Genomic DNA, 14352 nt, shown 5'->3' with positions numbered 1-14352 from the left:
GTCTGGGATTGCCAGGAGAAGGGTACATTGACAGACTTGGCACAATGCAAAGTGTGAAATTTGGCGGAGGAGGAATTGCAGTGTGGGGTTGTTTTTCAGGAGCTGTGCTTGGCCCCTTAGTTCCAGTGAAAGGAACTTTGAATGCACCAGGATACCAAAACATTTTGGACAATTCCATGCTCCCAACCTTGTGGGAACAGTTTCCTCTTCCAACATGACCGTGCACCAGTGCACAAGGCCAGGTCCAGGTGTGGATGAACTTGACTGGCCTGCACAGAGTCCTGATCTAAACACCTTTGGCATGAATTAGTGCAGAGAATGAGGGCCATGCCTTCTTCACCAAGATCAGGAAGCTGAATAGCTGTGCGGGACATCACCATCTCCAGCAGACGCCCTGCCCCCACAAGCCTGCTCTGATGACATCAACACGTTCTCATGCAGATGGACCACTTCACACCTGTCCCACCCACCTCATCATGCAGCTTTTGTTTCCTCACACATCATCTATTGAAACCACCAGCCCCCGCACGTCCCCCTCATCCACCACGCCTCTAGATCAGCTCAGAAGTGATGAAATGAATCAACCCTGATGGCTCCATTTGGGAATAATAAAGGCCAGTTGAGATAATGCTTCTGTACTATATCACTTTTAAAAACAAAATGTAAGAATTCATCATTTTTGAAATGAGCCAATATCCATCCAGCTCCTCAGTCAGACAATTCAATTCACTAAGGGGCCATATTTCACATCGCGACTGTTGTGGGGGGCCATCAAACCCAAATGGAAGTAAAAGAGTTATAAATGTATGACATCTATTTTGTGGATAAATATTCCAAAACAAGGCGGAAAACAAGAACAAAACAAAAAATACTGCTAAAAACATCACTCATAAAAATAATTGAGCCTGTCAAAAATAACTATAAATCAATCAGGGGGAAAAAACACAGAAAATAAACATCTTAACACTAGTAGTACTTTACTTGTGGCACTTTCTTCCTGCTGCCTACACTACTAGATTTTTGAATGAAATGATTGAAATATGGATTTCTCTGTATTATCATATACAGAATTGTTTTTGAATGAAAACCAAGTAATTTCATGAATGTAACGCAACATTTCTTTTTCAACAAAGAATCGACACTTGTAGTTTACGGCCTTTCGAGTGGCGTCACGGGGCGGGGCTTCACCGGCTTGTCGCTGATTGGTCAGAAGCGCACTTATGTCTTCCGGTCGGCTGGTTCGCCTGCTGCTGCAGCAGAAGCTCTTGACTGTGCCTTTCCACCAGCGCCGCTCTCACCAGTAAGTGTTTTCCTGTTTTCCTTGACCTCTAACTAAACATGTGAACCCTCCTCATTTGTGCTGCGTCTTGCCAGTGTTGTTGCCATAGGCTGGCATCGACTACTTTTGACGAAAACGGACTTGATCATCACCGTCTTAGCAATGTCATAAATCTGGACAAATTTACTGTTTTTTTCTGTTTGCTGACGGTATTGCACCAATATCTATATCGATCAAAGGCAGCAGAAACAACCGCTCGCTCTGCCGTTTGTGGTCCGCTTCTACACGCTCCATCCAAGTGTGAATGGGTGACGCAATAGGTACAGATGATGTCCACCACGGCCTCCTATGTTTTGTTTAGGCTGCTGCTTTATGTAACTCAGTCCAGCCGGCAGCACACACTGCATTCCCTCTATAGACTGGTCTTCTGCCTGGTTGCACGGCGGATATTCAGTGATCACAATAGGAGCAGTGGCTGCTTCTACCATCCAGTTGATCAGATTAAACCTCAGACGCTCAGTGATTTCATCACTCACTCGTTCTATGTCCCCTCTCTTTACAGCACCATGGCCACCCTACAGCAGACTAAAGAACTTTTCAGGAGAGCGGATGCCGTTTGTTTCGACGTGGACAGCACCGTCATCAAAGAAGAGGGCATCGATGAACTCGCCAAGTTCTGTGGCGTTGGAGACGCGGTGACTGAAATGTACTGATATCAGAGCGTGACCCTGTGAATGCAGCAGTCGTGGGTGGAGTGTTGACATAGCTGCGATCTCTTCCCCTGCAGGACGCGCAAAGCCATGGGAGGCTCTGTGACTTTTAAAGCGGCTCTGACCGAGCGCCTCTCCATAATTCGGTGCTCAAGAGAACAAGTGAACAAACTGATCACTGACCATCCACCTCAGCTGACACCAGGCATCACGTGAGTCATTCTTCCACCGTGAAGTGAAATATAGTGATAGGCCAATGAGGCTTCATGAAACGGTGTCCTTATTTTCAGAGTCAGTAGATGGCACACTCTTTTTAAAAATAATGTAAGATTTCAGATTGTTGGGCAAATCCAAAGGTTTTAGAGTCGACACTGCCATCTAGTGGACTCTGAATAGGATGACACTGTTTCATGAAGCCTCAAAAGCCCAGCACTAGTGAAATATAAATGAGAAATAATGCAAGTTAGATGTTACTATGGTTTGATTCAACGTATTATTTAAAATATGCATTTATGATTGTTTTTGTCTTTGGATAGTGAACTTGTGGAGCGTCTCCACCAACGAAACATCCAGGTTTTCCTCATATCAGGAGGCTTCCGCTGCATCGTTGAACACGTGGCCACTCAGCTCAACATCCCTCTGCATCATGTTTACGCCAACAGGCTGAAGTTTCACTTCAATGGTGAGCAACAGTCACTCATCCCGACAACACTTGGGTTTCAGATCAGTGAGATGTTACAGAAGTGTTGGTTAGTAACTGATGCATCTTAAAAGTAAGCTTGAATCCAGTGACTCAGCTCTTGTTTGTGGTCCTGGTCCCTTGGCACCTCCTCCACACAGTCCCCCTCCATTGATGGCTCATTTTAGAATCAAAACAAAAGTTTTTTTTCTTCTTTTTGGATATTTTTTATAAATACATTTTAAATAGGTAAGTGTATTTTTAGGTCTTCAGTGCACCCTAGTGGTCAGGGAATAAATTGCTAAATAAAAAAAGGATGGGGGGCATGCTTTAAACAAGTAATGTAACCAACTGCTGGGTTATATCAGCACTTTGCTGCATAAAGTGCACAGAACAAAGTTTTTTTTATGCATCTGTCCTGAAGTTTTTCTAAACGTAAATTTTGCGGAAGGCCATTGTTTCCGATCGGTACCACTGAAAGTTAGACCCCTGCTTTTTATTTCATTTTTGTTGTTTTCCTGACAAATAAAACCCTCCTGGGTGATGTTTTGGTTCATATTTCCTGACCATTAATACCAAACACATTTTTCGTTTGCTTAGGAGAATACGCGGGTTTTGACGAGAGCCAGCCGACAGCGGAGAGCGGCGGGAAAGGAAAGGTCATCAGCATGTTGAAGGAGCAGTACGGCTTTGAGACGGTGGTGATGATCGGAGATGGGGCCACAGATCTAGAGGCGTGTCCTCCTGCTGTAAGTGAAACATTTCTTTCCCGCTGTTTTTGCGTCACTGACAACGTTAACACGGTTGTGTTATTTTTGCAGAGCGCTTTTGTTGGATTTGGTGGTAACGTGGTGAGGCAACAGGTGAAGGAGAAGTCTACGTGGTACGTCACCAGTTTTGCTGAGCTGCTGGAGGAGCTGGAGAAAATCTAAACCAACACTGTTTTATATTTGCACCCGAGGGTGCGCCGCTGATTTTAAAGATAGATTTTATATACTAATGTTTACATGACTGAGGCTCATCCTCAAAGCATCTTTTTTTTTTTAATTTTTAATAGAATACACTATATTGAACTAACAAGCTTCATCTCAGAGTATTTAAGCTAACGTCCTTCCGGCATGTTGAAGCAATGAGCCATGGTTTTAAAACTGTAAAGTTGAATTTAATTTGACTGTTCTGTTCAGAACATTAAACACCAGATGAAACGGTCTAGAGTGTCGCTTTTTTTTATTGAGCTGTGAACATGTTTCCTTTCACGACACGATCAGGTTTATTCCACAGCAGCTTCAGTGTGGTAAACCACAGTCTTGTCACAAAAGAACGGTCAAAATGAAACAACCAGGAACATCTGTACCGACGCTGGACGACAGCACGCACACACACACACACAAAAGAAAAAATGGGGAGTGACTCAGTTCTGAGCTGCCATATTGATCTTGTAACAAGTACAGCTTCCAAAACAATTGTAACAATTCCAAACTCACGTAATAAATATCATTTGGATTGAACAACATGCAACTGCTTCCTGTAACTGATGCGTCATGTTTAAATGGCCCTGGACTTTACACTGGATGGCTATCAGGAGAGGTAAGTTGTCCCCAATAAATCGTTCAGTTTCACAACTGAAACAATGAGAAAGAGTATCTTTTGCAGGCGATATACTTGTGTACCGTCCCAGGAGTGTTTCTCTGATCCCTATATGTTAATGCAAAGACCAGTACAGAGCAGCGACGCTCTGTAACATTCGAAATGGCGCCCCGAGTGGTTGGTCCTCTCACTGCAGTGGGGAGGCTTTAGTTGGGATCATGATCCTGGAGTCCATGTGCTGGATGAGAGGAACTGCAGCGGCGTGCAAAAAAAAATCACATTAAAAAGAGAAATATTTGGAAATTAAACTCTGTATCAAAACAAACTGACCTGTGTAATAAACAACCTCATGCCAGCCCTCCTCCTGCCAGGCGCCATTCCTCGTGTCTTCTCTGGACTGAAGGTCTTTATAGGCTGCAACACAATTCTCACCGGTCAATCTGTTCAGTCCTTCGCCTCCACCATGAATAATCAGATGCCGGAGGCTAGAAAGTAATTTCTGCGCGCATGAATCATCATCTTACCCCAGAGGTGATGGACCATGTAGAGGTTTCCAATCTGTGAGAAAAACCCTCCCACGGCTTCTCTGTTCTGCTGGCGGATGCCGATGGCCCTGGCCCTGCAGACCATTGCAACACCCGTCACCACCAGAGGAACACGCTCGGCCAAGTTCGACATCAATTCAGGTTTCAACACAATTAGATTTAAACTGTTTATTTTGTGTGAAAGAGAGACGTTGATGATCTCCTGCAGCCAGGAAAAGCTCTCCTCAATAAGAAGTGACTCAATAACAGGACCTTCATACTGAGCCACAACATGAGGAATGATTTCAATACAGGTTTTGTTCGCCAATCCCCAACACACATTTACTCAAAAGATAGCAGGAAGCACTTTATTCCAGACAGGAATTTCGGGGAACTTTAAGTGTCCTGAGCTGCTCAAACTATTCTTGAATAGTTTTACTGGATGTAGATGTAAAAACATGTCATGATGTTTAAAATCTCAAGCCACATCAGAGTTCAACTGTGGTGTTTCAGTTTTAGCAGTAGGTGGAGACATACATCCTGGATGAAGTTTGATACAGAATCCACAAACACACTTAGACTACAGCACTGTCCCTTCTTTTTTTCTCCCGCTTGTCTAAGTTAAGGTCACGAGGGCAGCAGTCGTGGGACTGCTATGCGCTGAGTGACCAGCAGATGTCAGTAATCCCCATTCGGCTGTAAAAAGCAGCCTTACGTGGAGAATGAGCAATTGTTTGAAGGGCTTCATCTCACCATCACTCTCCTGCACTGACTTGAACTGTAAACACCAAGACTCTACTCTCAGTGTCCAAGAGTTCAAACGTCACTGTTCAATACGTCGCTTATAATGAACCTGTCACCTTCAATGCACACGCCTGACTGCATCACTAACCCACAGGACAAGTATAAATAAACATTAGGTTTTCTTCACCTCATCCATTCCACAGTTGTTACACCTTATCACCAGCAATACCAACTCTTTGTCATCATCAAACTGAAGGTGAACCACAAAAAATATATTGTACAAAAAATACAAATCAGATGATGATGAGACACGGTCGATGTGCAACAAGCAGGAATAACTCGCGTCCTTACCAGTAATTACCCCACTCGATCATGGTTCCTGGCTGGAGCAAAGAAAACACATCATTACTGATTGAAATAAAGTGAGTTTAACACAGACAATCCTTCTGTTGTCCACCGAGATCACACTTGCTGCCTCTTTCCAGAGTAAACAGGTTAAACAAACGCCAGACCCAGTGGTGCTCCGTAGATCATGACAACACACGCTGCCTGCTGCTACACAAATCAAACCTTCATGTCGAAGGATGAGTCATCCATTATTACAGCAGTGGTCCGAGGACAGCCTCGCTTTTCATCTCCATTCAGAATTATCGGGGAGGGAATAAGTAATATGAACTCTGAGCATGTTGCCTTGGTTAACAAAAATTGGTTTACCTCAGCATGGTGCATCGCTTGAAGGAAAATGCTTTGAGGAGGACTCGCTCACAGGATGGTGGAGGAATGAGCGAGTCACGTATTGTGTCTAAATACAACTGCATTTTTCAACACCAACATATTTGCATGCGCTTGTAAAGTTGGTGTAGGAGCTATAACACAAGCCCTGTTGCAGACAAGGCACAACTCCAATAAAGAGACTACAAGTTATATTTATATAGTTCTATATGTCAATAGATTAAAAATTGAATCTTGATTTATGTTTCTATTATGATCTATCTATCTATCTATCTATCTATATATATCTATATCTATATATATATAGATATATATATATATTTTTTAATAAGGGCCTGTAAATAACAAAAAAAAAAAATCTGGAGGAAAACCTCATCATGCAACTGAATTTATATCTAAGAAGATGATCTGTAAGCTCAGAAAGTCATGTTTGTCAACCACATCCATCTTCATTTCAGGGGTGTTGTTGATAAAGGCAGTGAATAATTGCCATTACCTCATTTACTAACTATGTAAGGACGAGATATCTGGGTTTTTATTGAAGATAAAATCAAAACAAATAAAGGATAAAAGCAGCTGAAGAGGCTTATAGTTAAAAAAGACCAGACAACATGAAGCAGTGTAGACATGTGTCAGATGGGAAGTGGCAGGCTTGTTGTGCTCTGTGGCCCAGGGTTCCTATTATTTACTCAAAGGAAACTCACCCTGAGTTGGTATGACCTGAGCTCATAGATATTGGGCCCCTCCCGGGGCACCGGCTCGTTCCAGAAACTGAACTCCAGCAGGAGCTGGTTCCTGCGAGACAGCAGCATTTTGCCTCTCTCCTTCCTGTACTCCGTGAACTCCTGTCGGTGAGCACTTATTAGCAACCCTTTGATTTAAATATAAAATATGACAGACTCCAACACTGCGTGGACATTTTACCTTGTTCTGTCTGAGCTTGTTCATCACCTCGGTCAGAGCAGGGTAACCTCCTCTGTAACGCCACAGATGAACTGGGAAAACAACAGCACATTGTTCCACTGTCCAAAAAAAGACACATCCCAGGAACCTCCAAACCTGGCCAATTTTGTTTCAGGCAGAATGATCTAATGACAGGTTAAAAACATCAAGATGTTGGTCATAAGTCAAGGCATAATGATCCTCCCTGGGTGGGAGTTTTGGATAAATACAGAGCGGAGATTTGTTGAAATCTATGACAGCTTCTTTCTCTCTCTCTCTGAGCGTTTAAAAATATCATGTTAATGGTGCTCACAGGAGAATTGTATTATTGAAGCCCGTTCTTTTCAAATAGAGGACGCTTGAATAATTTTCTGATGTGAGTGTTTGCTGTCTGTACTCTCCAAAACACACACGTTTGAGGACATTTCTTGAAATAGTCTTTAAAAGTAATCAAAAATGCATTAATACGGTGAATCTCCCTTTTATTGAATTAAATGAGTGTATCTGGAAATCTCAATTTCAAATTAAATACCAAATTTGTTCTGGACGTCATGGCGTTTTTTATAAAAAAGGCTACGAGTCCTGAACACAAGTGTAGTCCATCTGTAGGTGCGTGGCATCTTTGCTCACTATGATCTTGCTGAGAAGTTGAATTCCTCTACTTCATGTCAATAAATATGTAGAAGCCACAAAACACTACACCTTTGAAGAAGCATTGACTTGTAGTTAAGATTAGGAAAGAAAATATTACCACAAAAAACAACATATTCGTGTGTGTATTAGCAACATCCTTGCCAATTCGTCATCATTTCAAAGCACAGGTTAGTGCCTTCTTACACCTACTATTATGGTCTCTAAAAGTTCACCGTAAGCAGCACCACATTTACTAAGCAAGTAATTCTTTTATAAAAGGTAAATATGTGATACCCAATCCCATGTATTGCCAAACATTTTTTGTTCTTCACTATTACTCTTGTTGTACTTTAAATTCCTGCTTGTTTTTATCACTTCCAGGGAACTCTTTATTAGGTGAAAACTTAAAATATATAAGAGAAAGCAGATGTCTCTGGCTCTTGGGGAGATATTAGGCAAGCACCCAACCTGCCCTTTTTATCTATCAATTTAACTTCACTCTTCTTAAGGTTTCATTGTTATGTGTGCAGAGTATCAATTGCAGTTTACATCTTTGAGCATGACTGAATCCCAGCGCCACTCATAGTCATGCGTCAACGTTAATAATCCTACCAGCCTGGTCTTGTTCTCCATACCAGGTATTCCAGGTGCCCACCAGCTCACAGGGGTAGTACTTATCAGCATGGATGGAGGGAAGTACTTCCTCACTGTGGTAGAAGTAATACAAATAACGGTTACTGGAGTACAACGTAAGGCCACTAAACAATGCCATTGCTGTTCCTCTCAGAATTATATTTTCTTCATCACACTTCTGTATTCTGGTCACATGACCGTAGTCAGGAGTCATATACAACCTTCAGTCAGTATGAACATAGCTGGTGTGTGTGTGGAGGAGCAGGCCTGACTGTCAATCACCTCACAGGAATAGACCTCTCCAAAAGCATTCATGCCTTCTTGTCCTCTTCACACTTGAACTACGGGTGTACATGCCACTTGTGCAACCAGGATATGATTGCAAACACCTACCAGAGTTTGTTGTATGAATCCAGGCACTCTGGCTTCACGTTATGAACTGAAACATAAAATAAAATAACATAGTTAGCTGGTTCTGAATCCCAGCATTTGTTCACGACCTTAAAGATCAACTTACACTGAATCTTATAGAGGTTGCTTTCCTCATTTTTGGTCAGAAGGTTCGAATGCGCGTCTTTCCTGGGATCTACTTTCCTCACAAACAGGGATTTGAACCAGCTGTCTTCTCTGTTTCTGCTAGTCGACGTTGCTAATCCCCTGTAAATAACAGATGCGTAAAGACGACGCACAACAACGAGACATGAACACTTGAATAGCAGGTTAGAAGCAGCTGCCTTTCACCTCATAGCAACATATGTCTTGAAAGATTTACACAAACATCACATGAATTTCTGCATAACACACAGATTTTCAGCAAGAAATGCATTCAAATACACTTTTCATTACGGGGAAAGTATGAATATGCCTTCATTAATCCTTGAAACAATGCAAATTTATTTTAAATATTTTGGTTGTTATGACTTGACTTTAACATGATTTTTGTTAAATTTTGTGTAGGCAGTCATTACATCGTCATTACGATATATTTCCAACCGTTATTGAAATGAATGAAATGTAATACAGTACAGTATAATAACAATTGTTATATTATAAATGCAGGTGATGAACAATAATCATTGAGTTTGTTGAACTGACCTTGAGTGACTGACATGTTCTGCTATAACATGTAACATAAGACAATTCTCGCCCCGTTTCACTGGCAAACAAACCCAAACCTAATGTCGCGTTTATAAAAACCAAACAAAAGATTAGTATCTGTCTGGCTGTGATTCTGTCGTGCAAAGCTGAAGGCCAGCAGCTAGCATGAGCAGGAGCTAGCATCTTCCGAGCCTGTTCGGGACCTTCCACCAGCGGAAAATTGAAAAGTAACAGTCAAACCTGGAAATGCACCGCGTTCCTGAACTGACCTGCTGCACAACAACAGCTGTCCAATCGGACTGGCTCCGGTTCTGGCCCGGTTCAGACCCCCGCTCAGTTTCTGAAGGACTCCAGTCGCCATGTTCAACACAGACACAAGCAGTTCATTAATTTGACCATCAGGAGGCGCTGCAGCGCCGTTCCGCTCTCAAGCGAACCGGGGAAGTAAAACGCAACTCAAACGGCTCGGAGACGGTCTCGGTGGAGACGTGAGGTCAAGGAAGATGACCTCAGTTGAGGACACATTCGTGGCTGAATGAACACCAAACAAATGTATGTCACTTCATTTTAATTTTTAACAGAAGCCAAAAAGAACGAACGACTGAAACGACGATTTATTGCTCTGAAATATTCCCACAAGTTTGTCATGTAAAAGAAAAAAAAAACGTTTTTTCTTAAAGTGGTCTGTAAATTATATCCACAGCAACATTCCTCTGTGACAAGCAGGCAGCGTTATTTATGCGTTACTCTCCCGATAAAGCACTTCAATTGCGCATCCTGCAGGTGATTTCACTTACTGTGTCTTCCACTGAGCTCTTCTCTGACGTGTTGTGTTCAAGTGGGACAAGTTACACATTCATCATTGTAATTAGTTCAAGGAATCTGATGACCTCATGCGACCGTCTTAAACGTCTCACAGGCGGGAACACGTCAACTGTTGGGTAATTGCGGACGCTCTGTCAGAATCTCGACCATCCATCCATGTCTTTTTCTGTATTGCCGTGCCCATCAGACTCTTGCCTTAATAAGACATTATTATTATTATTATTAATAATAATATATATATATTTTTAAATCCTAATTTCATTAATGTTATTGGTAAAAAGGTGTGTGTTTGTCTTCCACATGTGTGTGAGACAGTAGAGGAAGCAGGTGCTTGTTGTTTTTGATGGTCTTTGATAAGGAGTGTTGACATGTGGCTGCCGTGAGGAAGACACTTCACACACTGTTCATCTACTGCACTGTTCAGTGTCACCCCCTTTCCTTACATTTCTCACTGTGAAGACATGTCATCCATCATGGTTTGCTCGCTCATTTTCACAAGACTCAATACCAAATCCCACACATTCTGATGGACAAATAGAAGCGTTGCAACCATGACTTAAAGATAGAGCCCACAAATTCTCAGTCACCATTGAAAAATCTGAAGTTTCTTTTGCCAATTTCTGACTGGGCAGGTTCACATGGAGGATTACGGCGATACAGCCTACGCCTTTCACAATCTTTCCGTGACTGTAGCTGTCACCTAAGATTATTCTGTCTCTCCGCACGCCCTCCATCTCAGTCTGGTGAGCTGCTGCAACTCTCACACAGACACCAGGGAAATATCTGCCCCGCTTAGAAAATGGTCATCAGCTGTGGCGGTAAATCTCTGACATCAAGTTTGGAAAAAAGTGCCAAGTGAAAAAAAAAAAAAAAAAAAAAAAAAAAATATATATATATATATATATATATATATATATATATATATAGGTTAAAAAATCTCAAAATTTTTGTTTGAATTCCGGGACGTTCGAAAACCGAGGTACCACTGTATGTATACATATGTATAAGAAATCTACATCCATAAGTGCATTTGTGATGGGCAGATGAAGCTTCATGAAACAGTGTCCTTATTTTCAAAGCGCAGTAGGTGGCGCTCTCAGTTTACTGACTGTTCTTCTGTGGCTGTTCAAACCAAATGATTTTAGAGCACAGAGGCGGCTCTGAATGTGAGGACACTGTGTCATGAAGCCTCATCAGCCCATCACTCCTGCTCACGTATCCAAACAGCCATCAGCGCAACAAGGAATTCAAATGATCAAACGTCTTTGTTCTTAATTGTGTTGTATCACTGTGAACTTCCAGGAAAAAAAAAACAACCATCCATTCAAAGTTTCAAAAAAGTAGAGTGTCGGTCCCAAATAGACAACAACGTCTGGTCACCATGGCGACGTAGCGCAGCTGTGGAACTTGGAGACCTGACATGACACACGCCTCACATCACATCAGTTGTTCTCTTAATGAATTACATTACTGCGAGAGACCCTTGTATTTTGACATAACTGTGATCTTTATCAGATTGGTGCTCATATCATTTTTGTGTTGAATTTTATAGCTTCTAGGTCGCAGTGAGTCTGCGTGACACCACTGAGAATGACTTCTGTCTGCAGGCCACGGAATATGCTTCTATATTGTTAGCTGTTCACTACATGAATAAAGTACTCTGATATAGAAGTATTCCCCAGCGACTTGAATAGTTCCATGAGTTCTTGAATTAATATCTGAGTCTGTGATGATCTCAGCGACATTTCCTGAATTAATAAAGCATAACTTGAATCTCTCGCCACATGCGGCCTCCTGGAACAAGATAATGGTTTTGTTTAATGTCATGGGCACAAGTGTTGTTCTCTTTTACAAAAAAAAAAACAAAACGGTCTAATGTTTGATACGTTGGGGAGTCGAGGTCTTAAATTCTGAGAAACTAACATCCTGTTTTTGTCATGAAGCCCGTAAGACAAACACACGAGATGTGAGTATCCAGTTGCACTTGCAGGATGAAGAGGGTGGAGGGGTTACAGCCTTGGAGGAATTTAGTACAGTTGAGATTGATTTATTATTTGACAGAGTGACTATGAAGCTAACGGGGACCACATTGCCAAAACCTGCTTGGCTGGGGGAGAAGCACTACTTACCACCAGTGGAATTCAAAAACTATGAAGGGATTTGTTTTTTAAGTTCAAAGACATTAATCATATGGGAGTCTTTTCTGAGTGAAACATTTTTGAATAACAAAAGGCAACATGTGGACATGTCTGGGAATTCAAAGCACGATCGCATTCAACACTTTGTTTGAAAAAAAAAAGGTTTAAGAAAGGTGGATTATGTTGGGAGGGAAGATCCTCGCTCTTCTCTGCAGTTCTAAGAACACATGGCATGAGGGAAAGTCACCCTCACCGTAAATGGCCAGGAACATCGTGTCAGTATGAACTGGATGATTTGTTTTTCCATTTGTGATGGGAAAAGTTGTACTCCTTAAAGAACTTATCTAGCAATTCTGTATTTCCAGTTGGAGCACTCTTCTCGTACGATTTCATTTGGAATGGAACTTTTGAATACAATATGCTTGAAAGCCTTATTCAGAAGAAGTACAGTTAAATAAACACGTTTATCTGCAGCAACTACTCAGTTCTATTTTTTTACCATTATTTTAAAATCATTTGCACTGAGAATATCTATATTTTTTAAGGAAAAAAAGCAAAAGTCATGTTCAGCAAGTGTTAATAACTGGTATACGAAAAGATCTATACATTATGGTGGTTCTCAATTACCATCTTGATAGACAAATCTTTTGAAGGACGCGTCACTCTTAGTCCTGGCGATGGTCTCATGAGGCTTCATGAAACAGTGTCCTAATTTCTGCTCCAAAAGCAACTACCATTTGAATGAAACGTCACCTCATTTTTCAACAGACAGCGCCACTTACTGAGCTCTGAAAACAAGGACAGTTTCATGAAGCCTCATCAGGCCAACACTACTCGTGAGGCATCATGAAACAGTATCCTAATGCCCACGAGATGGAACTCTCTACTCTAAATCCTTTGGATTTCAACAATTTTAATGAGACCTCACTTCATTTATAAAACATGTGTGCCACCTACTGAGCGCTAACAATGATGACACTGTTTCACGAAGCCTCATTGGCCCGTCACTACTGTCTGTAACTGACTGACTGAGCTTAATGCTATCAAGGATTTTTAAGATACAAAGGATATTCTCATTGCACCCCATTTGTGAAGCGTAATATCTGATGTGAACATTTATTTAACCCCAAGAAAGCACAGAGAAAGCAAGGCTGAACTCAGAGTCCATTTGTCATAGCCTTTTTTCTCTTTGGGTCGTCAGGCAACAGTAATATCTCGCTACCGCAGGAACACAGCTGGAGGACCTTGGAGACATTTATCTCTGGATGCCTTGGAGACATCTGTTGTTCTTTTAATTACATCTGTAGTCCCATATCGACTTTTCCCCGAATCTGGTCTATTGTGGATTTTGAAACAGTGTTTAGTTACATTTTTGTGATATTGCACAGGACGGTCCACAGCAGACCTCACTTGTTTCCTGCATTCAATACTGTGAAACTGGTGAGAACCACAGCTGCTTCAGTCATTTAGATAGTTGTTATAGCTGTGCTCAAACAATTAATGACAGTTATTGCTCATCTGTTTTGTCTGGAATTTGGAAAAAAAAACCCCACATTTTAAACTGTCTTCGTTGTTGATGGTAAGAGCCTTTATTTGTTCAGTTTCTGCCAACTGTATAGGGTCAAGGGACACCGCTGCCCATACCTGGCGTGGCAACAAGCCTCTAACTATGGGAGGAAACAGGAGTGCAATACATTGGGAAAGAGCCCAAACTCAGTATATCAATCCCAAGGTAGAGTGTCAAATAGGGTAACACCACTAGCTTGTGGGTCTTATTTTAATAATTAAAGTTCATGGTGATGTTTGCCAGCGTCTCTGCAGCAACTTG

At 41.7% G+C, this 14352-nt stretch overlaps 2 protein-coding genes across 2 annotated transcripts; one reads left to right on the top strand and one right to left on the bottom strand.

The window, feature by feature from the left end:
- The first annotated feature begins 1240 nt into the window (after positions 1-1240).
- psph (phosphoserine phosphatase) lies at positions 1241-3872 on the top strand. Its single transcript, XM_053873578.1, has 6 exons — positions 1241-1300; positions 1842-1985; positions 2067-2201; positions 2526-2671; positions 3269-3417; positions 3490-3872. Exons 2-6 carry the CDS (start codon positions 1846-1848, stop codon positions 3598-3600), a joined length of 681 nt encoding a protein of 226 aa, XP_053729553.1. The 5' UTR covers positions 1241-1300; positions 1842-1845; the 3' UTR covers positions 3601-3872.
- Positions 3872-9986, bottom strand: LOC128764117 (protein NipSnap homolog 2-like). Its single transcript, XM_053873577.1, has 10 exons — positions 9831-9986; positions 8981-9120; positions 8857-8902; positions 8443-8537; positions 7180-7250; positions 6960-7100; positions 5875-5906; positions 4780-4874; positions 4586-4669; positions 3872-4507 (listed from the first exon to the last, which is right to left on the bottom strand). The coding sequence occupies exons 1-10, from the start codon at positions 9920-9922 to the stop codon at positions 4443-4445; spliced, it is 861 nt and encodes a 286-aa protein (XP_053729552.1). The 5' UTR covers positions 9923-9986; the 3' UTR covers positions 3872-4442.
- Between the last annotated feature and the right edge of the window lie 4366 nt (positions 9987-14352).

Source organism: Synchiropus splendidus, chromosome 8 (assembly GCF_027744825.2).
Source record: "Synchiropus splendidus isolate RoL2022-P1 chromosome 8, RoL_Sspl_1.0, whole genome shotgun sequence".
Lineage (NCBI taxonomy): Eukaryota > Metazoa > Chordata > Actinopteri > Syngnathiformes > Callionymidae > Synchiropus > Synchiropus splendidus.
This window is presented reverse-complemented; position numbering and strand designations above follow the sequence as displayed.